The sequence below is a fragment of the Saimiri boliviensis genome, chromosome 17, assembly GCF_048565385.1.
Source record: "Saimiri boliviensis isolate mSaiBol1 chromosome 17, mSaiBol1.pri, whole genome shotgun sequence".
In the NCBI taxonomy this organism is placed as follows: Eukaryota; Metazoa; Chordata; class Mammalia; order Primates; family Cebidae; genus Saimiri; species Saimiri boliviensis.
Genome location: NC_133465.1, coordinates 2,118,129 through 2,141,689, shown reverse-complemented (window position 1 = coordinate 2,141,689; position 23,561 = coordinate 2,118,129). Strand labels below are relative to the sequence as shown.

Here is a 23,561-nt window from a genome sequence, read left to right as displayed (position 1 = left end):
TCTTCATTCTCTTTTGTGTTCCATCTATCTATGCCATCACAAAGTCCATAGATTATTACACTAGATACTAAAAAATACAATTTTGGAAAAATCTTCAACAACAGTTATCTGTCTAGGAAAACTTTACCAAACTAGACAGTACCACTCACCTACTGTATTTAGCTCTTCCTCACAACCTGTCAGCCCAATGGTCATAGGAATGCTGTCCACCAATACCTCACTGTTCAGGAGTGTGAAGATGTGCAAAACTCAACAGACATGTCTGTGCTAATGTGAATTTATGTATATAACTGTGAATTCTAGACATCACATGGTTCAGGGCCGGAACCATGAACCATGGGCAGCTCACGCCTGTAATCCCAGCACTTTTGGAGGCCAAGGCAGGCGGATCACTTGAGGTCAGGAGTTTGAGACCAGCCTGGCCAACATGGTGAAACCCACATCTAATAAAAATACAAAAATTAGCTGGAGCAGTGGTGCACACATGTAATCCCATTTACTCATGAGGCTGAGGCAGGAGAATCACGTGAACCCACAAGACGGAGGTTGCAGTGAGCCGAGATCATGCCATTGCACTCTAGCATGGGCAGCAAAGTGAGATTCCATTTCAAAAAAAAAAGAGAGAGAGACAGAGAGATCATATGGTTAAGGATTCTCAATTTACAGAGAACATTTAGATCCCAAGAAGTCAAGTAATTTTCCCAAGATGATATAGTTAATACCAGGGCCTGTACTAGAACTCGATTGTTCTGATTCCTAGTCCTAGTTTGCTGCTCTATTCTAGAAATTATATTCCTTACTAGAAATCTGCACATCTTTTCGTGACAGTGTATAAATCTGTGTGGCTGTGTCAGTGAGCATGCATGTAAATGTCTACGTGTCTATCTGCAAGTATTTGTTTGTAAAGCATATCAATGGGCGTTTATGCCCTTCCTGCTAGAGAAACCTCTAGGTAATCCAGTTCTCTATATGAGCACCAGCAGCAAAGTCAAAAGAAGACCTCTGAGTAAATCATTAATAAGCAGAATTAGTCCTTTCTCTAATCAGCTCTATTCCTGGGTCTTCAGGAAATAGGGTAAAACAATTAGGGTGAAATCAGAGTCTCTCAGGGTCAAACTTCATTCTAATTGTGGTGAAAGCAACCAGAGTCAGGGCTATCAAGGGCTGTGACAGATTAGCAGTGGTCTGTCTGCAATGAGTATGTGTTCAAGCTAACATGGATACCATCTTGGTCTTTAGCCTAATCATCGCATGCTATGATGCCAACAAGAAAGGTAGGTAATTCTCTGACCTAATCTCCTGGAGAATACAGAAAGAAGCCTAGAAAGTGTTCAGGGGTCTCTTCCACCAGATAGAGATTAGCTAATATCCAGCAAGCAATACTTTCCAGAGGGAATCCCATGTATCCACTCTCCTCTAAGAAGGACTACAACTTATTCATTCCAGAGAGATAGCTGTCTGTTTCATGATGGGAGCTCTGCAGAGAATGTGATGCATTCTTATGTCTTGTTCATGTAATTAAAAGTGTTTTCAAGCCGGGCGCGGTAGCTCAAGCCTGTAATCCCAGCACTTTGGGAAGCTGAGGCGGGTGGATCACGAGGTCGAGAGATCGAGACCATCCTGGTCAACATGGTGAAACCCCAAAAAATTAGCTGGGCATGGTGGCACGTGCCTGTAATCCCAGCTACTTAGGAGGCTGAGGCAGGAGAATTGCCTGAACCCAGGAGCCGAGATCGCGCCATTGCACTCCAGCCTGGGTAACAAGAGCGAAACTCCGTCTCAAAAAAAAAAAAAAAAAAAAAAGTGTTTTCACTGTTGGATGGCTTCCTTTAGAGTTACAGTATTGTTATCACCTAAGATTCCCAAATTTATAACTGTTCATAAGATAGTGCCCTTTTTTTTTTAAGGTGGTACATGTAAATAGCTAGATGATAATGTTCTTGGGTGGAGAGAGCTCAGGGAAAGGGTGATATGGGGGTGGAATGGCATCATTTGCTGCTTTTTGGTAACTGCTTATTTAAAATATGATTTTTCAAAGTTTCATAAACATTTAATCTCTAAAATCAGCTAATCAAGGCTGGGCCTTGATAATACAAGGCTCATGCCTGTAATCCCAGCACTTTGGGAGGCTGAGACTGGTGGATCACTTGAGACCAGGAGTTCGAGACCAGCCTGGCCAACATGGCAAAACCCCATCTCTACCAAAAATACAAAAATTGGCCAGGCCTGGTGGCATGTACCTGTAATCCTTGCTATTCGGGTGGCTGAAGCACAAGAATCACTTGAACCTGGGAGGTGGAGATTGCAGTGAGCTGAGTTCATACCACTGCACTCTAGCCTAGGTAACACAGTGAGACTCTGTCTAAAAAAATAAAAATAAAAATAAATAAAATTAGCTAATTAGAATTAAGGCCAATGGCACAAGGTGCAGCAATAACAAATTTAACAAATTATAAAAAGTCACAACCCTGTGAATTATGTGACAAAAAGCATAAATAACTAAGACCTATGCTTCTGTGGAAACCTATAGAGAATCCTTGTCCAAGGTCAGACAATATGAATCTCCGAAAGTTTTATTTAACACAAGAAAGCAGATAGAATAGGAGGGGGAAGAGAAAATAAGCAGTATTTAAAGGAATGAGTTGGTTAGTCTTTCATTAACTTACTAAGTTTTCTTAACTCTATTTCACCTTTCTTTCTCCTAAGGGTAATAGATTAGTACTCAGTATTCTTTTTTTTTTTTAAAGGGAGTCTCACACTGTCACCCGGGTTGGAGTGCAGTGGCACTATCTCTGATCACTGCAACCTTCACCTCCCAAGTTCACGCAAACCTTCTGTCTCAGCATCCCAAGTAGCTGGGATTAGTGCCTGCCACTGGCCACCACGCTGGGCTAATTTTTGTAGTTTTTAGTAGAAACAGGGTTTCACCATCTTCAACTCCTAATGATCCAACTGCCTTGGCCTCCCAAAATGCTGGGATTATAGGTGTGGAGCCACCGTGCCGGGCTGGTACTCAGTGTTCTTTATACTAGGTCAACAACTACTTTGTATGTATTTGACTATGTATTCTGAAGGCTTTTTTGAGGACCAGGTGTGGTGGCTCACGCCTGTAATCCTAGCACTTTGGGAGGCTGAGGTGGGTGGATCACCTGTCAGGAGTTTGAGACCAGCTTGGCCAACATGGTGAAACCCCATCTCTACTAACAATACAAAAATCAGTTGTGCATGGTGGTGCATGCCCATAATCCCAGCTACTCAGGAGGCTGACGCAGGAGAATCGCTTGAACTGAGGAGGAAGAAGTTGCAATGAGCAAAGATTGCGTCACTACACTCCAGCCTGGGTGACAGAGCAAGACTTTGTCTCAAAAAATAAATAAATAGCCAGGTGCGGTGGCTCACACCTGTAATCTCAGCACTTTGGGAGACTGAGGCAGGTGGATCACAAGGTCAGGAGTTCAAGACCAGACTGGCCAACATGGTGAAACCCCATCTCTACTAAAAAATACAAAAATTAGCTGGGCATGGTGGCTCATGCCTGTAATCTCAGCTACTTTGGAGGCTGAGGTAGGAGAATTGTTTGAACCGGGATCCAGGAGGTGGAGGTTGCAGTGAGCCTAGATCACACCACTGCACTCTAGCCTGGGCTACAGAGCGAGACTCCATCTCAAAAATAAATAAATAAGGCCAGGCGCGGTGGCTCAAGCCTGTAATCCCAGCACTTTGGGAGGCTGAGGCGGGTGGATCACGAGGTCAAGAGATCGAGACCATCCTGGTCAACATGGTGAAACCCCGTCTCTACTAAAAATACAAAAAATTAGCTGGGCATGGCAGTGCGTGCCTGTAATCCCAGCTACTCAGGAGGCTGAGGCAGGAGAATTGCCTGAACCCAGGAGGCGGAGGTTGCGGTGAGCCGAGATCGCGCGATTGCACTCCAGCCTGGGTAACAAGAGCGAAACTCCGTCTCAAAAAAAAAAAAAAAGAAAAGATAAATAAATAAATAAATAAATAAATAAATAAATAAATAAATAGACCGGGCTTGGTGGCTCACGCCTGTAATCCCAGCACTTTGGGAGGCTGAGGCGGGCAGATCACGAGGTCAGGAGATTGAGACTATTCTGCCTCACACAGTGAAACCCCGTCACTATAAAAAATAAATAAATAAAGTCTTTTTAGAGAGTATTTATTCTCCCAAGTTGCAAGTTTTATGAGCAGGAACTGCATTCTTTCATATCTTCTCCTCCATTGCCCAGAATTCTAAAAAGTAAGTACCAGTAAATTCTGACTTTCCCCAACCCTCCCCCGGTTCCCCCCCTCCCCCGCTGCTCTCCCCCAGACCTCAGAGATAGCAGTTGCCAAGTGGAACAGCTGCCTGGGCTCTTCCCAAAGGACGTGAGAAGCATCAAAGAATTGCAAATGCAAGGTAGGGAATGGGTCCTTTGGGAAAATGATATTGTCCTTCCAAAACATTTTTACCTTTAAAAGATGTCTCGTCTTCCCGCTTCTTAGCCCATATCTCAAATATCCTATTTTAAGGATATGTATCCTCCCAAGAGGTTTTTTGGAAACCAATCTTTAAATTAACTGTTATTACCTAAGGCATGCCTATATTACTCAAACGGATGGAGATGAAGAAAAGGAGGCAGGGCCGGGCACGGTGGCTCAAGCCTGTAATCCCAGCACTTTGGGAGGCCGAGGCGGGTGGATCATGAGGTCAAGAGATCCAGACCATCCTGGCCAACATGGTGAAACCCCGTCTCTACTAAAAATACAAAAAATTAGCTGGGCGTGGTGGTGCGTGCCTGTAATCCCAGCTACTCAGGAGGCTGAGGCAGGAGAACTGCCTGAGCCCAGGAGGCGGAGGTTGCGGTGAGCCGAGATCGCGCCATTGCACTCCAGCCTGGGTAACAAGAGCAAAACTCCGTCTCAAAAAAAAAAAAAAAAAAAGAAAAAGAAAAAAAAGAAAAGGAGGCAGCGCCTACCCCTCTCTGCATTAAAGAAAATCTATGAGCATTTCTCTGTGCTAAATTTACTGCTGTCACCAAGCTTCATGGGAAGAAAGGCAGGACTTGCATATTAGTACTATGAACATACACTGAGGCTGGGTGCGGTGGCTCATGCCTGTAATCCTAGCACTTTGGGAGGCTGAGGTGGGTGGATCACCTGAGGTCAGGAGTTCAAGACCAGCCTGGCCATCATGGTGAAACCCCATCTTAAAAAAAAAAAAAAAAAAAAAGAACATACACTGAAGAAGAAGTTAATTAAAAGGAGGAGAAAGTACATTAGTGGAATTTAACAGGAGTCATGAATGGAAGTGGGTTAGCTTGGCACTGTTCAGATTAAGAACCAGCTTCGGCTGGGCAGAGTGGCTCATGCCTATAATCCCAGCAGTTTGGGAGGCTGAGGCAGGTGGATCACTTGAGGTCAGGAGTTTAAGACTAGCCTGACCAATATGGTGAAACCCCATCTCTACTAAAAATACAAAAATTTGCTGGGGTAGTGGCACAAGCCTGTAACCCCAGCTATTTGGGAGGGGCTGAGGCAGGAGAATCACTTGAACCTGGGAGGCAGAGGTTGCAGTTAGCTGAGATCATGCCACTGCACTCCAGCCTGGGCAACAAGAGCAAAAGTCAGCTGCCCTGGCTCACGTGTGTAATCCCAGCACTTTGGGAGGCCAAGGTAGGAGGATTGCCTGAGCCCAGGAGTTTGAGACCAGCCTGGGCAACACAGCAAGACCCTGTCTTTTTAAAAAATTAAAAAATTAGCCAAGTACAGTGGCATAAACCTGTAGTCCCAGCTACTCAAGAGACTGAAGTGGGAGGATTACTTGGAGATTGAGGGAGTTTGAGGCTGGAGTCAGTCACGGTTACACCACTGCACTCCAGCTTGGGTGACAGAGTGAGGCCCCGTCTCAAAAAGCCAACCAAACAAAAAACAAAACCAGCTTCATTTTTCTGTCTGGCTCTTCTCCTTCCAGAAACTCACACAGAAACCAAAAGGCCAACATTCATCCAGAATCGGACTGTAGCTACCCTGCAGTGCCTTGGCTCTGGCAGCAAAGTCAAAGTCAACCTCGTATATTTGGAGAGGAGGCCAAAGGTCAAGCATACTCTGAAGAACCTGAGAATCATTGCCGCTCCCCACAGAAACAGCTCTGCCTCCTCAAGCTGTCACCTGATCCCCACATCCACATTTCAGACTGGATCTCTTCTAACAGGCAAAGGTGAGATTGGAAAAGAGGAAGGGGCAGGCACTAACTTTTAGCTGACATCCTTGATGGCAGCTGGAGTTCAGTAGCAGAAAGAACTATGCAGAAATGAATTCTCCTCCCCTCGGGCCAATCTATGTGCTCTCTGAGAGTCAGTTTCATAGTCTCTAAGATCCCTTCTAGCCCTGATAACGCTGTGATTTTCATGTGATCTCCATTTCTGATGGGTCTTCTCTTGACAGTTTTTCAAAATTTCTTTTTTTTTTTTTTCTTTTTTCTTTGAGATGGAGTCTCCCTCTGTCACCCAGGCTGGAGTGCAGTGGCATGATCTTGGCTCACTGCAACCTCTGCCTCCCAGGTTCAAGTGATTCTCCTGCCTCAGCCTCCCAAGTAGCCAGGATTATAGGTGTCTGCCACCATGGCAGGCTAATTTTTATATTTTTAGTAGAGATGAGGTTTCACCATGTTGGCCAGGCTGGTCCTGATCTCCTGACCTCAAGTGATCTGCCTGCCTTGACCTCACAAACTGCTGGGATTACAGGCATGAGCCACCGCGCCTGGCCAGTTTTTTAAAAATTTCATTTTAATGCACATAGTAAAATATTCAAACAGTACAGATTTATAGTGAAAAGTAAGTCTCTCTCCTACTCTGGTCTCCTGGTTCTCCAGTTCTCTATCCCTGACAGAACCACTATTATCAACTTATTACATTTTCTTCCAGAAATACTCTAAGAATGTATGAATGTATGTATTTTAAAAACATAAATGATAGCATACCATATACATCATTCTGCCCCTGGCTTTTTCCTGTGTTTTCTTTCCCCTTTTGGAGATGGAGTCTCCCTCTGTCACCCAGGCTGAAGTGCAGTGGTGTGATCTCATCTCACTGCAACCTCCTCCTCCCAGGTTCATGTGATTCTCCTGTCTCAGCTTAATTATCTGCGATTACAGGTGCCTGCCATCACACCCAGTGAATTTTTGTATTTTTAGTAGAGACAGGGTTTCACCATGTTGGCCAGGCTAGTGTTGAACTCCTGACCTCAAGTGATTTGCCCACCTCAGCCTCCCAAGGTGCTAGGATTACAAGTGTTAGCCACTGCGCCTGGCCACACCCCTTGCTGTTCCATTTAATAATATCTTATAGGTTGTTCCATTTCAATATGTATATATGTGTCCCATAATTTGCCTCATTCTTTTTAACAGTTGTACATTATTCCACAGTATGTCTCTTCTATATTCTGTCCCCTATTGATATATATTTTGGTTGTTTACAATCTTTTGGAAATACAAACGGTGCTACAAACAATGACCGTATATATTATTATTTTATTCTTTCATTCTTTCTTTTTTTATTGAGACAGAGTTTCTTGTTGCCAAGGCTGGAGTGCAATGGCTTGATCTCAGCTCACTGCAACATCCACCTCCCTGGTTCAAGCAATTCTGCCTCAGCCTCCTGCGTAGCTGGGATTACAGGCATGCGCCACCATGCCCGGCTAATTTTGTACTTTTAGTAGAGATGGGGTTTCTCCATGTTGGTCAGGCTGGTTTTGAACTTCTGATGTCAGGTGATCTGCCCACCTTGGCCTCCCAAAGTGCTGGGATTAGAGGCGTGAGCCACCATGCCCGTTTTCCTTTTTTCTTTTAATAAATTCTTTCCCCTTCTTTCCCTAGCATTTGGAATCTATATATATTCTTTTTGTGTACCCGCAATTTATCAATAAGGTAAATTCCAAGGAGCAGGATTGCTGCATCAAAGGTTTGATAGTTATTGCTTAATTACCCTCTCTAGAGTTTGGTTCCATCGTGCCTACCTATCCACACGGTGTGAGAATGCCTCTTCCCCACAGCTGCTGGGCAGTGGTTCTTAACCTCAACCTGAAGTTTCTCTGCTTCTGCCTTTCTTTCCTTCTTTCACCCATTCATTTTGTCATATGGTTTCTGATCAATAGATTGGTGTAGGCAGTTCCTCTTTATAAACTGGTAATCCCCTAGACGCTATTGCTACATTACTGGAAAAATAAAATAAAACTTGACATTTTTAGAGAAACTGGGGACTCACAAGCAGAATAAGGGGAAAAAAACTTTAAAAACTAGACTAGGCCGGGCGCGGTGGCTCAAGCCTGTAATCCCAGCACTTTGGGAGGCCGAGGCGGGTGGATCACGAGGTCAAGAGATCGAGACCATCCTGGTCAACACGGTGAAACCCCGTCTCTACTAAAAATACAAAAAATTAGCTGGGCATGGTGGTGCGTGCCTGTAATCCCAGCTACTCAGGAGGCTGAGGCAGGAGAATTGCCTGAACTCAGGAGGTGGAGGTTGCGGTGAGCCGAGATCGTGCCATTGCACTCCAGCCTGGGTAACAAGAGCGAAACTCCGTCTCAAAAAAAAAAAAAAAAAAAAAAAAAACTAGACTAAAGCTGGGAAATAAGTGGATAGGCTCTCAGGATATGACCCAGGTACAGTAAATTATATATGCTAACAGGACCTGAATATTTCACTGACTTGATGATACTTTCTAAAATTCCACATTGAAAAATTATGTGAAGAAAAACTTTTTTTTTTTTTTTTTCAGATGGAGTTCCACCTCCCGAGTTCAAGCAATTCTCCTGCCTCAGCCTCCCGAGTAGCTGGGATTACAGGTGCCCACCACCTCGTCCAGCTAATTTTTTTTTTTTTTTTTTTTTTTTTTGTATTTTTAGTAGAGATGCGGTTTCACCACGTTTGCCAGGCTGGTCTTGAACTCCTGACCTCAGGTGATCCACCCACCTCGGCCTCTCAAAGTGCTGCAATTAGAGGCGTGAGCCACTGCAACCAGCCTGAAAAACTCTGAAAAACTCAAAAGTGCCTGGTGCAGTGGCTCACTCCCGTAATTCCAGCACTTTGGGAGGCCGAGGTGGGTGGATCACAAGGTCATAAGTTCAAGATCAGCCTGGCCAACATGGCGAAACCCCATTTCTACTAAAAATGCAAAAACTAGCCAGGCATGGAGGCACACACCTGTAATCCCAGCTACTCGGGAGGCTGAGGCAGGAGAATCCCTTGAACCCTGGAGGAGGAGGTTGTAGTGAGCCAAGATCATACCACTGCATTCCAGTCTGGGAGACAGAGCCAGACTTAGTCTCAAAACAAACAAACAAACAAAAAACAAAGTCAAAAGCCTCTGGCAGGGTTTTGAGCTTTCAACATTAATGCAAATTAATTCAATCAAATTCCTTTTCCTCTTAACATGTGACACCCTGCTGTCCACAGCAGCTGCGATGGGGAATACTGGACTTAAGTCGTTTTGAAGTTTGAAACACTCAGGGTGGAGTGAATATAGTGCTAGGCATTGTGGGACTTGGGGCAATTAAGGACATTAGCTCTTAGAAATTGGGGCAAGGAAAACTGAGAGGTTAAGGGGGAGGAGAGATGCCAAAGATCAGCCTGACCTAATTGGAAACTTTGCCTTTGGTTAGCCTCCTAGAGAAAAAGAAACGTCCTCCTTCCTTCATAACATAGCAGTTGGTTCCCACATCTGAAATGTAATCTAATACTCTGTACTATTTGAGCTATGCAAAGATCAAACTGATATTTGTAGTTTAGTTTGGGGAATGAATCATCATTCATGACACACGTTTTTATGAAACCATAAGAATGAATCCCAAACAAATCTATTTTATTTATTTAAGACCGAGTCTCTCTTTGTCACCCAGGCTGGAGTACAGTGGTGCAACCTCAGCTCACTGCAACCTCTGATGCCCAGGTTCAAGCAATTCTGGTGCCTCAGCCTCCTGAGTAGCTGGGACTACAGGCCTGCACCACCATGCCTGGCTAATTTTTTGTATGTTTAGTAGAGGTGGGGTTTTGCCATGTTGGCCAGGCTGGTCTCAAGCTCCTCCCTCAAATGATATGCCCGCCTTGGCCTCCCAAAGTGCTGGGATTACAGGTGTGAGCCACCTCACTTGACCCAAAACAACCAATTTATGAGTGAACTTTTGAAATATAATCCCTTCTACAAGTTTGAAACTTCCTATTCTGAAATTAAATCTCCACTGAGTAGCAGGATGTGTCAGACCTCAAACAGGGTAGAAATAAAAATTAGGTAAATGGTCAAACTTGTAAGGTTATAAGAGAGATGCCCTCTGAAGTTACCACAGTATGGATGAGACCAGTCTGCATAGGAGGATGTCTTGGAAACAGTCAGAAGACAGTTCATGAAAATGTCCTCAAGTAAAATAGAAATTTGAAACTGTAAGGATGAGAATGTTCTGCAACACAAATGGTCATCAGAACATATGGGTCAACATGGAATGTAGCAAATGGCCAATGGTGACTGTGTGTTATTATTTATGAAATTTGGACAAGGAAAACACCACTATTATCAATACTTCAAAATTTCCTTCTGGTGGAGAAAGATGACTCATTAGGTCATCTTTTTCCTCCTCTTTCAATCATAGTATCATTCAGTTTGCAAAGTGTTTTCACACGTGCTTTCTCATTTTTGTTTCTGATCTTCACAACACCCCTGAAATAGGTAGACAAGTATTTTACTATTATCATCTTACAGATAAAAGAAACAAAACAGAGAGCTTGTGGTGACGTGTCCAAAGTGAGATTATTTTTATTTTTAAATTTTATTTTATTATTATTTTATGAGATGGAGTTATGCTCTTGTTGCCCATGCTGGAGTGCAATGGCGCAATCTTGGCTCACCATAACCACCTCTGCTCCCAGGTTCAAGTGATTGTCCTGCCTCAGCTTCCAAGTAGCTGGGATTACAGGCATGCACCACCATGCCCAGCAAATTTTGTATTTTTAGTAGAGACAGGGTTTGTCCATGTTGGTCAGGCTGGTCTTGAACTCCTGACTTCAGGTGATCCACCTGCCTCGGCCTCCCAAAGTGCTGGGATTATAGGCATGAGCCACTGTGCCTGGCCTATTTTTTTGTTTTTTATTTTTTTTTTGAGATAGTCTTGCTCTGTCACCTAAGCTGGAGTGCAGTGGCCCAATCTCGGCTCACTGCAACTTCCACTTCCCAGGTTCAAGTGATTCTCCTGCCTCAGCCTCCCAATGTAGCTGAGATTACAGGAGCATGCCACCATGAGCTACTTTTTGTTTGTTTGTATTTTTAGTAGAGATGGAGTTTCACCATATTGGCCAGGCTGGTCTCGAACTCCTGACCTTGTGATCCACCTGCCTCGGCCTCCCAAAGTGCTAGGGCATGAGCCAACGTGCCTGGCTGAGATTTGTTTGTTTGTTTATTTATGTATTTATTTTGCTGGCCATGTTTTATTTGTCCTTTTTCTTCAAACAAGATAACTGAAGATACAGACAGTATTCAATAAAATAAAATAGATAGCCGGGCGCGGTGGCTCAAGCCTGTAATCCTAGCACTTTGGGAGGCCGAGGCGGGCGGATCACGAGGTCAAGAGATCAAGACCATCCTGGTCAACATGGTGAAACCCCGTCTCTACTAAAAATACAAAAAATTAGCTGGGCATGGTGGCACGTGCCTGTAATCCCCGCTACTCGGGAGGCTGAGACAGGAGAATTGCCTGAACCCAGGAGGCGGAGGTTGCGGTGAGCCGAGATCGCGCCATTGCACTCCAGCCTGGGTAACAAGAGCGAAACTCCGTCTCAAAAATAAATAAATAAAATAAAATAAAATAAAATAGATAAAACAAATTCTAAGAGACTGCGATGCCACAGGCTACATTTAACCTAATTTTATTAATGCTTGCCTTGGGATGGGGAATAGATCATTCAGTAAAAACATACAGTAGCCAGGCGTGGTGGCTCACGCCTGTAATTTAAGCACTTTGGAGGCCAAGGCGGGCGGATCACCTGAGGTAGGGAGTTCAACACCAGCCTGACCAACATGGTGAAATCCCCGTCTTTAAATAAAAAAAAAAAATACAGTAAAAACAAAATGTCTTATCATGTACAACTTTAAAACTACAATGATGTACCTTAATTACTTCCATGCACACAAGTCTAACATTTTTTAAAAAAAATAAACACAATTAAGACTTCTAGGAGCATTTTATAATAAAGTAATTCCTAATTAATTTTTCTTTGTAGATAAATCAAGCACCTCCAAAATACAAATTCCTATACACAGTGAGCACGTTACTTAAAATGAACACTTAAGTAAATTAAGTACGTGGACAGCCTTGGGATAAGCTGACATAATATATTCAGCTTCGGGCCGGGCGCGGTGGCTCAAGCCTGTAATCCCAGCACTTTGGGAGGCCGAGGCAGGTGGATCACGAGGTCAAGAGATCGAGACCATACTGGTCAACATGGTGAAACCCCGTCTCAACTAAAAATACAAAAATTAGCTGGGCCTGGTGGCACGTGCCTGTCATCCCACCTACTCAGGAGGCTGAGGCAGGAGAATCGCCTGAGCCCAGGAGGCGGAGGTTGCGGTGAGCCGAGAACACGCCATTGCACTCGAGCCTGGGTAACAAGAGTGAAACTCCGTCTCAAAAAAAAAAAATATATATATATATATATTAGCTGGGCGTGGTGGCACGTGCCTGTGGTCCCAGCTACTTGGGAGACTGAGGTGGAAGAATTGCTTAAACCCAGGAGGCGGAGGTTGCAGTGAGCCAAGACTGTGTCACTGCACTCCAGCCTGGCAACAGAGCAAGACTCTGTCTAAAAAAAAAAAAAGAATAGTTTACCACAATAAACGCTGGCTAAATACACATGCATATTTTGAAGCACTATGGATGGTATATGTTTTGCCACATACTTTTGTTACCTTGATGTGGATAACACGTGTACCAAATTCGGCATTCATTTTCAGTTGCTGCTGGTATCTCATGTTTCAAGAAATGTGTACAGTATGAAAAACTTGAAAATACTCGTGAATGAAAAATGTCTTGGGAAAAAAATAGATATTTTCATGCAATTATGTATAGTGTGTAAATTTCAAGGCAAGATTTGTTTCCTGTAAAACAGATCATTGTTCTATGAGAGAATGTTCTTTGTCTTAGTGCATTGCTTTTGTCTCCTCCTGCATTGCATTATTTTGCTCCAGTCTTTATTTTTGTGTGCAAATGACATGCCAGTTAAAATGAAAACTATCGGCCGGGTGCGGTGGCTCAAGCTTGTAATCCCAGCACTTTGGGAGGCCGAGGCGGGTGGATCACAAGGTCAAGAGATCGAGACCATCCTGGTCAACATGGTGAAACCCCGTCTCTACTATAAATACAAAAAATTAGCTGGGCATGGTGGCACGTGCCTGTAATCCCAGCTACTCAGGAGGCTGAGGCAGGAGAATTGCCTGAACCCAGGAGGCGGAGGTTGCGGTGAGCCGAGATCGCGCCATTGCACTCCAGCCTGGGTAACAAGAGCGAAACTCCGTCTCAAAAAAAAAAAAAAAAAAAAAGAAAACTATCTCACAAGTAGAAAAAGAAGGTCTGGCTTTTAAAAACCAAGAACTAATAAAATCCTTACTAAATGACACCCATCTGATTCAAGTAAAAAATGACTTAAACACTAGTAATAAAGAAAGACAAAACACATTTCATGAAGAATACAAAGATAAATGTCTGCTGAGTGTTTTAGTTCAGATGTTTCAGAATGCTGCTGTATGTTTTGTGAGGAATTTGAGGGGAAGATTTCATAGCAGGTGTTAAGGTGGCCCGTATTGACTTGAGTGGTGGCCCAACTGGACTGTGAAACTGTGGGATGCCTATGGACTCGAGCTGCTGGTTAAAGAGGAACTCCCCACTGTTGTTCCGAAACCCTTCCTCATTTCCTCTCTCCCCAAGCTTCCCATCCTCTCTGGGCTCCATTTCTAGCATTTTGGTATCTTCTTTCCTGCTAAAGAGCTTGTCCAGGTAACTAGTGTCAGTGTTTTCCTTCTCAAGTTGTTCATCCTTCCTTACCTCACAAAACTGATTTATGAAAAAAATAGTCCTCCCCACCACTCACAAACTGTCCCAAGAAGATTGGTATGTCTTCCAATTGAGCCAAATTTGCTATTCCTTTTTCCTGTTTTTCTTGGCTTACTGACTTTGATATCAAGCTTTTCAACTCTAGTTGGGACACTGAGCTATTGAAGTCATTTATCAACAACATCAGTAGGCTCATGTTGGGAACTAAGCTGAATCGTTCCTGCAATAAAGGAATCAAAATCAAATTCCTAATTCTTTTCCCTTTTCCGGCCAGTTGCTGTGATGCTTCCTCTAGTGCTATCTGGGCTTTAACCAATCCATTCCTTTCACATTTTGATTTGCCTTTCTTACCAGGTTTTTCTTTGCTTTGTTCTTTCCAATTGTAAAGATCTATAATAAACTTGGGTTCACAGTAATGGTTAACTTCACTCTCTCTCCGAACTAAGTTATCTAAATATGATGATGACCTACTTTTGTAATTACAAGTATGGCTACACTCCAGATCAGAGTATTTGTTTTCATGATGATCTGGGTACTGCCAACAAGGCTCAGTAGAGTAACTGGTATCAAAAGCAGGATCTTCCACATACTTTTCCCGATCTCCATCCAAATATTTTCAGGGATCAACTTGTACTTCCTTTTTTTGGGGGGGCGGAGTTTCGCTGCTGTTACCCAGGCTGGAGTGCAATGGCGTGACCTCGGCTCACCGCAGCCTCCGCCTCCTGGATTCAAGCAATTCTCTTGCCTCAGCCTCCTGAGTAGCTGGGATTACAGGCACGTGCTGCCATGCCCAGCTAATTTTTTGTATTTTTAGTAGAGACGGTGTTTCACCATGTTGACCAGGATGGTCTCGATCTCTTGACCTCGTGATCCACCCGCCTCAGCCTCCCAAAGTGCTGGGATTACAGGCTTGAGCCACCGCGCCCGGCTTGTACTTCCTCTTTATCAGTGACATCAGACAGAGCTCTTGGATCAAGTTGAACTTCATCAATATCAAAGTTGTTATGTGTAGGCCAATCATGCTCTGAAAACTGACCATCATGGTACCTTTCCCAGTTATAAGTGTGACTGTGAGCTTCATCCATAAGCAAAGTATCATCAACTTCATCTTCAATATGAAAAGGATGGCTTGAAATTGGCTCATTCATTGGAAAAGAATATATGCTCACGAAGGATGGGAGAGTGCGGCTTCTGCTGTTAACCCATCCATGGGGCTAAATGTCAAAATTTCTTTCAGGAAATCCAGTGCTTCTCTACTAATTCCTGGAAGCAGCTGAGTTAAAGGTTTGTGTGGCTCAGTCATGTCATTTTTAATGTAAACTGGAATTACGCTGAGAAGCTCCTGACGATCTTCCTCATGTACAACAGGAATAGATTCTAAAATCAGCTGCATCTGTTCAAGTTCATGTGCACCTGCAAAAAGGGTTTTACCAGTCAGCATTTCAGCAAAGATGCAGCCTGCTGCCCACATGTCAATGGCTTTTGTGTAATTATTAGGAGAAAGTAAAAGACGTGAAGATCTGTACCATTTAGTAAGCGATCCTTCAGAAAGATGACCCTTATGGGAATAATGAGGATCCATGATCTGTGCAAGACCAAAGTCACCTATCTTCAGCACAAGTCTTCAGTGTTAATGAAAAGATTAGCTGGTTTGAGATCTCTGTGCAGTACATTTGCAGAGTGAATATACTTGAGCCCCCGTAGCAGCTGATATATGGAAAGCCTGGCATGCTCATCCAGTAAAGGGCCCTGCTCCAGCACATTAGCCAAGTCTGTCTCCATGTACTCCTGAACAATGCAAACACTGTTCAGCTCTGTAAGAGAGCCCACATCGTCTGTTAATTGGCTTCCACTGGGACCAAGAATTTCAAACACTTTGACAATGTTATCATGATCAAGTCTAACAATTTTGATTTCACGTACAGCATGTTTGCCAATCTGGGGATCGGTAAGTACAATTTTCTTGATGGCTATTCTTTTGTCACAGTCATTGTCTACAGCAGAAAAAAACCAAGCCATTGCCTCCACAACTCAATGGTTTTAACTCCATATACCTAGAACTCAGATCAAAACCATGAAAGTTCATGAGACTTTCAAATTTCCCAGTTTGAAACCCTTACTATTGCCTTTTCCTTTAGAATTGTTGAACTTGTGAAAACAAGGAAGAAAACTTGCATCAGAAGGAGAGATCTTTCAAAAAGGAGAAGAAAAATAATTATGCTTCCACAGCAAGATGGTTTCTTGATGTTCACTGCATATGCCAAACAGGCCTGTTGAGCTCCCCTTAGATTTTTTTTTTTTTTTTTTTTGAGACGGAGTTTCGCTCTTGTTACCCAGGCTGCAGTGCAATGGCGCGATCTCGGCTCACCACAACCTCCGCCTCCTGGGTTCAGGCAATTCTCCTGCCTCAGCCTCCTGAGTAGCTGGGATTACAGGCACGTGCCACCATGCCCAGCTAATTTTTTTGTATTTTTAGTAGAGACGGGGTTTCACCATGTTGACCAGGATGGTCTCGATCTCTTGACCTCGTGATCCACCCGCCTCGGCCTCCCAAAGTGCTGGGATTACAGGCTTGAGCCACCGCGCCCGGCCGAGTTCCCCTTAGATTTAAAGCTCAAAAAGCTCTACTCATATTGAGAATTAAAAAGATTGCAGTACTCATGGTTCAAGAAAGGGGCAGCAACTTTGCCGACATTTAAAGAAAACACTCAAGAAACTCAAACGGAATGTAATGACATACTATGCACCAGATTACTGTGCTAAATGATTTAACATTTAACAAAATGTGAATAAATATGCACACAACAGGCTTTTATGAACATTCTCCTCATAGTGCAGATATATTCAGTGTTGGACTGGTCCTGAGCAGCATCGTTCTAAGGTGCTGGTAAGCACTATTTCCATTTTGCTTCTTTTCTTCCTTTGTTGCTATATATTTCAACAGGAAGCCCTGGCGGCTGCTCGTTAACAAATGTCTTTTGTTAATGATCAGGTGGCTCCAGCTCACCACAATCACAATAAAAGCTACTGTCCATCTGGCTCTGATACAACCTCATTCGTGGCTAGACTCAAAACCTGGGCGGACTTCAGGGCTCTGAGACAAGTTGGGTGAGCGCTGCGCGCTATGCCACTGGAGACTTTGCCGGGCCGACATCAGAGATTTGTTTACTTTTATCTAAAACAGATAAATTATCACTTCAAAGAACTGACTAGCACTATGCTGAAAATGTTCTTGTTTTTCCTTTTGAGCACGTTGACTTTACGTCTGTCTCTGCCGATCTCTGCCAACACTGTCTTCCTGATTAAACTGGAATCAGGGATTACTTCTTTCCCTATAATTTCATGTACCGTGTCTTTTATGGCCACTGGCCTCTGGGCCAAAGAACTATCATTTTCCCATGGACTTAAGTAAGACATGGAAGAGTAATTTAGCAAAGTCAAGTAGAATTTACAGACCTTAATTTAATAAGTAATGACATGAGACTACTAAAAACGGAACAGGAACCACACTATCTGAATTGGATTAGGTCAATTCCGGAGACAAGTGAGGTTATTTCCAGACTCCAGCTAGACTCCTTCGACCTCGCATCATTTCCACTGCTGGTGTGAATCACGTCATCTACTGGACTTCTGCAACGGCCTCCTAACAGGTTACCCTACTTCTACCCTTGCCCACCCCTAGCCCATTCCCAACACAGTAGCCCCAGAGATCCTTTGAAAGCAAAGCCAGGCCGGGCACAGTGGCTCACACCTGTAATCCCAGCACTTTGGGAGGCCGAGGTGGGTGGATCACTTGAGGTCAGGAGTTTGAGAAAGCCTGGCCAACATGGTGAAACCTCATCTCTACCAAAAAATACAAAAATTAGCCGGGCGTGGTGGAGCGCACCTGTATTCCCAGTTACGTGGGAGGCTAAGGCATGAGAATCACTTGAACCCAGGAGGCGGAGGTTGCAGTGAGCCGAGATCATGCCACTGCACTCCAACCTGGATGACAGAAGGAGACCCTGTCTTAAAAAAAAAATGCTGAATGAATGCAATCAAGGAGTGCGTGAAGCTGGGTGGCTTTTCCTTCTTCCAGCTCCTCCTGCTTTCCCCAATCCCCTCTCAAAGTAGTTGACTTAGATTCTACTAGACACACTTGCAGAAGTCATGAAGGCTAATTGTGATATTTCACGTTCTTCCTTGGACTTTGGAGCCATCTCTTTTTAAAGAAGGAAACCTTCAATAGTTTTTCCGCCCTCCATCTTTATTATTATGACTTAGAGAATGATAGGGAAACAAGATATGGTCCACTCCTTTACTCTGATCCTATGATAGTCAAAAGTCCTATGGGGATTTAATCCATATCTCTTATTAGTATCCTCATTTACTCTTGGCATAATATTGTGCCCACACCCTAAACCTATGGACAGACAGGTTAATAGGACCACAATTAGAAGTTTACTATCAGCTGGGTAGAGTTTGATCAGGTAAAATCAAAGGCAGGATAAAGGTTTCTCCTAAAATTGTCATTTCATCTTCTCTATTTTGTTTTTTAGCTTTTTTACCAGGGATCTCGCAATGTAAAGTCTATCCAGTGATGAGGGCTTCATCAGAGACTTTTTCCACCACTACCCCTTCCATAACTCCTGGGAATAAAGAAGGAGAGAAAACTACAAGTACTGGTAATTTTTCTAGCTTTGAAATGACAAAGTACAAAATAAGTAGAAGTAAAACAAGAACAGAAAAAGAAACATTTTTAGCTCCAATGTTAGTCTGAGTCTACTGATATGTTGAGAAGTTACTGAATGTACATTGAAAAATCATTCAATTTCTTTCTTTCTTTCTTTCTTTCTTTTTTTTTGAGACTGAGTTTCTCTCTCGTTACCCAGGCTGGAGTGCAATGGCGCGATCTCGGCTCACCACAACCTCCGCCTCCTGGGTTCAGGCAATTATCCTGCCTCACCCTCCTGAGTAGCTGGGATTACAGGCACACACCACCATGCCCAGCTAATTTTTTGTATTTTTAGTAGAGACGGGGTTTCACCATGTTGACCAGGATGGTCTCGATCTCTTGACCTTGTGATCCACCCGCCTCGGCCTCCCAAAGTGCTGGGATTACAGGCTTGAGCCACCGCGCCCGGCCTCAATTTCTTATAGAAAAAAAATAGCTTCTCGCTGGGCGCGGTGGCTAACGCCTGTAATCCTATCTCTTTGGGAGGCTGAGGTGGGTGGATCACCTGAGGTCAGGAGTTCAAGACCACCCTGGCCATCATGGTGAAACCCCATCTTTAAAAAAAAAAAAAAAGAAAGAAAGAGAAAAATAGCTTTTCTATAAAGAAGGTCCCAGAAATGTTTGTAATTTGACACCATTAATGATATTTATCTCCACGCAAATGAGCTCACCCTGTAGCCAGAATTAGAGACAGAAAAAACAGTATTCCTGTAGTAGGTAATTCTAGCCACTGTCTGTATAGATGGACTATATTTAAACACTAAGCAATTATAAGAGTGATGACACCAACCAAGTGCTTTGCTTTCTCTTTCTTTTTTCTTTCTTTCTTTCCTTCCTTCCTTTTCTTTTCTTTCTTCCTCTCTCTCTCTCTCTCTCTTTCTTTCCTTCTCTCTTTTTGTGAGAAAAAGTCTTGCTGTGTTACACAGACTGGAGTGCAGTGGTGCAAACACAGCTCACTGCAGCCTTGACCTCTGGGGCTCAAGTGATCCTCCCACCTCAACCTCCTGAGTAGCTGGAACTACAGGTGCGTGCCACTGTGTTTGGCTAATTTCAAAACTGTTTTAGAGACAGGGTCTTGCCATATTGCCCAAGCTGGTCTCAGACTCCTGGGCTCAAGTGATCCGCCCACCTCAGCCTCCCAAAGTGCTGGGATTACACACATTACCTACCAACCATGGCCAGCCCCAAGAGCATATTTTCATCCTCACTGTTTTTTGTTTTTTTTTTTTTTCTTTTTTCTTTTTTTAACTTGCAAACTATGCAAAGACATTCTCATGCACCACCATGCCTGGCTAATTTTTATATTTTTAGTAGAGATGGGTTTCACCATGTTGGCTAGTCTGGTCTAAGGCTCCTGACCTCCAGTGATCTGCCCACCTCAGCCTCCCAAAGTGCTGGGATTACAGGAATGAACCACTGCACACAGCCTGCTTCACTGTTTTTTTTTTTTTTTTTTTTTTTTTTTTTTTTTTTTTTTAGTAACAGTCCTCCTTAAATTGGCCAAGACTCAAATTCTGTAAGATTCCAATTTGGGTTACATCCTAGTTTCTACAAGAGGAAAAAAAAGATATTAGTAATAACAAGATGCATATAAGGGCTGGGTGAGGTGGTTCACACCTGTAATCTCAGCACTTTGAGAGGCCAAGGCTGTAGGATCACTTGAGGCCAGGAGTTCAAGCTCAGTGGGAAATATAATGAGACTCTGTCTGTATAAAAATTTTCAAAAATTAGCCAGGCATAGTGGCATGCACCAGCTACTCAGGAGGCTGAGGTGGGAGGATGGTTTGAGCCTGGGAGATTGAGGCTGCAGTAAGCCAAGGTTGTGCCACTGCATGTCAGCCTGAGTGACAGTGAGAAAAAAATGCCTATTAGCCATTTGCTGCCAGATTGAACTTCTGACTGAGAAGCAGTGCCAATTTACATTTCTTCCTCTTATACCCCATAAAAGCCAAGGGAAACATGGGAAAGGCGATTTTCTAATCCCATAAAATGTGTCAGAGCAAAATGGTAGGAACCCTGATAAAGCTGACAGTGAAAGACGTTTAGAACTCCTTGTGTACCCAAGATTTTTCTTCTTGAGAACAGTATAAGAATCAGCCCTATGTGATTATGGAAAATCTCCAATTCCAGGGAAGGTGACTCATTGGGAAGAGGCTGCAAAAGAGGTTAGAGCAGAGTCCATGATGCTCAGCTTACCCCATCCCCTCCAACCCTGAGTCTGAATTGGAAATTCAGCCTCTGCCTCTGGGTCAGTCTGGGCCTCTACTATTCTTGTGAGCTAGAAGAACTTCAAGTCAAAGGTTCAATCTCTTCCCTCTCTCAAATTCTCTTCTTTCCCTCTTCCACTCCCCTCTCTCCTTTAGACACAGATGAGAACCTAGAGAAGAGAAAGAAATGGAGTATTGTGGTCAAAATTCTGATTGCTGTCACCCTGTTGCTCAGTGGAATCGCCATTATAGTATTTATAATTTTTGAAGTCCCATGCCCTGTAAGTTTGCTGATGTATCGAATCCTTGGACTTGATCTGTAAAGACTTTCTTTTGTTACAGAGGCAGCCTGGCATAATGAGAAAAGCATAGACTTTGGCACTGGGGTAGATCTGCCACTCACACTCATTAGCTGAGTGGTTTGGGAAAGTTGTTTGACTCTTCCTCTTTTTTTTTCTTTTTGAGACAGTCTCACTCTGTCATCAGGCTGGAGTGCAGTGGTGTGGTCTCAGCTCACTGCAACCTCCATCTCCCAGGTTAAAGCAATTCTCCGCCTCAAAGTCCCAAGTAGCTGGGACTACAGGCATGTGCCACCACACCCGGCTAAATTTTGTATTTTTAGTACAGACAGGGTTTCACTATGTTGGCCAGGCTGGTCTGGAACTCCTGGCCTCGTGATCCGTCTGCCTTGGCCTCCTAAAGTGCTGGAAATACAGGCATGAGCCACCACGCCCACCCTTGTTTGACTTTTCTAACCTCAGTGGCCTCATGTGTAAAGTAAGTCTCATGATATTCACCTCTCATAATAGTGATGAAGATTGAGATCCTGTGTGAAAGGTGCCTGGCAGAGAGGTGCTCGCTAAATGCAACTTCCTTTCCTCTGCTGTAATTAGACCATTTTCTAGGAAGGATAGGTCCAATAGGACTGAATATTTTATTTAGAAGAGATGACTTCCTTTAAGTTGCCCAACATGGGGTTTGGAAGAAAACCAAATACTACCAGCCACTTAATATTAATACCAGTCATTTTCTCCCTTCAGCGTCAATGCCTACGAGCGCGGGAGCTGTGCCAATGCCAGTGGTTGTGGAGATGGGAAAGGAAGCAAGGCCAGCCATCTGTGACAGCTGAATCCAAGTCTGACTCTCAGCCACAGAAGGAAAGTATTCTCCGTGTGGTTTATGTCATTTGCTTAAAGAAAGTGGGGTAGCCGGGCACGGTGGCATGTGCCTGTAGTCCCAGCTACTCAGAAAGCTGAGGTGGTAGGATCGCTTGAGCCCAGGAGTTCTGGGCTGTAGTGCGCTATGCCGATTGGGTGTCCACACTAAGTTCGGCATCATTATGGTGCCCTCCCGGGAGCAGGGGACCACCAGGTTGCCTAAGGAGTGGTGAAACAGTCCAGGTCGGAAATGGAGCAAGTCAAAACTCCCATGCTATTCAGTAGTGGGATCACGCCTGTGAATAGCCACTGCACTCCAGCCTGGGCAACATAGCAAGACCCTGTCTCTTAAAAAAATATTTTTTTAAATAAAAAATAAATAAAAAGAAAGTGGGGTAAAGGCCAGGTGTGGTGGCTCATGCCTGTAATCCTTTGGGAAGCCAAGGTAGGTGGATTACTTGAGGTCAGGAGTTGGAGACCAGCCTGGCCAACAGGTGAAACCCTGTCTCTACTAAAATTACAAAAATTAGCTGAATGTGGTGCATGTGTCTGTATTCCCAACTACTCAGGAGGCTGAGGCAGGAGAATCACTTGAACCTGGGAGGCGAAGGTTGCAGTGAGCTGAGATCGCACCACTGCACTCCAGCCTGGTCAACAGAGTGAGACTCTGTCTCAAAAAAAAAATAAATAAATAAAATGGAGTTAATATATAAGTGCTAAATTCATCCCTAAGAGGACCATGAAAAAATATATATTTTAAATGTGCCAGGAACAGGGAGCTGCTTCAGTTATAGCAAATGTGGGTATTTTTTTTATGTCAGAAAATAGGTAGGATTTTATACTACTGTTTTCCTAACATCAGTCCAGCCATAACACAATAGGGTGCTTATTGAATACATATACCTCTGGGCCCCATGTAAACTGAATCAGATCATTTAGACTAGAGTCAAGAATCTTACTTTTAAGATTTTTAAAGCCAGACCTGGTTCATCATGCCTGCAATCCCAGTGCTTTGGGAGGCAGAGGTAGGAGGCTTGCTAGAGTCCAGGAGTTTGAGAGCAGCCTAGGTAACATAGCAAGACACTGTCTCTATAAAACATATATATATATAGCCAGCTAGTGGCACATGCCTATAGTCCAGGCTTCTTGGAAGGCTGAGGTAGGAGGATCACTTGGGCTCAGGAGTTGAAGGCTGCAGTGAGCTATGACTGAGCCACTGCACTCAAGCCTGGAGAAGAGAGTGAGACCCTGTATCAAAAAAAAAAAAAAAAAAAAAAAAAAAAAAAGAATTAGGGGGATAACCACATAGCCGCAACCGTGATTAAATGTCTATGAACACAAAAGACTACTAAGTGATAAAGGAATAAAAATAGAACTAAGATAACAATTTTA

The 23,561-nt window shown here is 43.6% G+C and overlaps 2 protein-coding genes and 2 pseudogenes across 14 annotated transcripts in view; 1 reads left to right on the top strand and 3 right to left on the bottom strand.

The window, feature by feature from the left end:
- ACACA (acetyl-CoA carboxylase alpha) overlaps window positions 1-23,561 on the bottom strand; it is a 328,649-nt gene that overhangs the window by 284,696 nt on the left and 20,392 nt on the right. The gene's annotated exons all lie outside the window — the stretch shown is intronic.
- C17H17orf78 (chromosome 17 C17orf78 homolog) lies at window positions 1,217-22,141 on the top strand. The gene is made up of 4 exons (XM_039476079.1): window positions 1,217-1,274; window positions 4,334-4,420; window positions 5,975-6,220; window positions 22,053-22,141. Exons 1-4 carry the CDS (start codon window positions 1,217-1,219, stop codon window positions 22,139-22,141), a joined length of 480 nt encoding a protein of 159 aa, XP_039332013.1.
- On the bottom strand, window positions 13,571-14,707 carry LOC101049477 (mitogen-activated protein kinase 6-like; annotated as a pseudogene).
- LOC141581771 (mitogen-activated protein kinase 6 pseudogene) lies at window positions 15,167-23,418 on the bottom strand (annotated as a pseudogene).

Coding starts and splice junctions, on each gene's coding strand:
- C17H17orf78 (XM_039476079.1), top strand. CDS start 1,217: ATGGATACCATCTTGGTCTTTAGCCTAATCATCGCATGCTATGATGCC. Junction 1,275..4,333: donor CTATGATGCCAACAAGAAAG/GTAGGTAATTCT, acceptor GCTCTCCCCCAG/ACCTCAGAGATAGCAGTTGC. Junction 4,421..5,974: donor CAAAGAATTGCAAATGCAAG/GTAGGGAATGGG, acceptor TTCTCCTTCCAG/AAACTCACACAGAAACCAAA.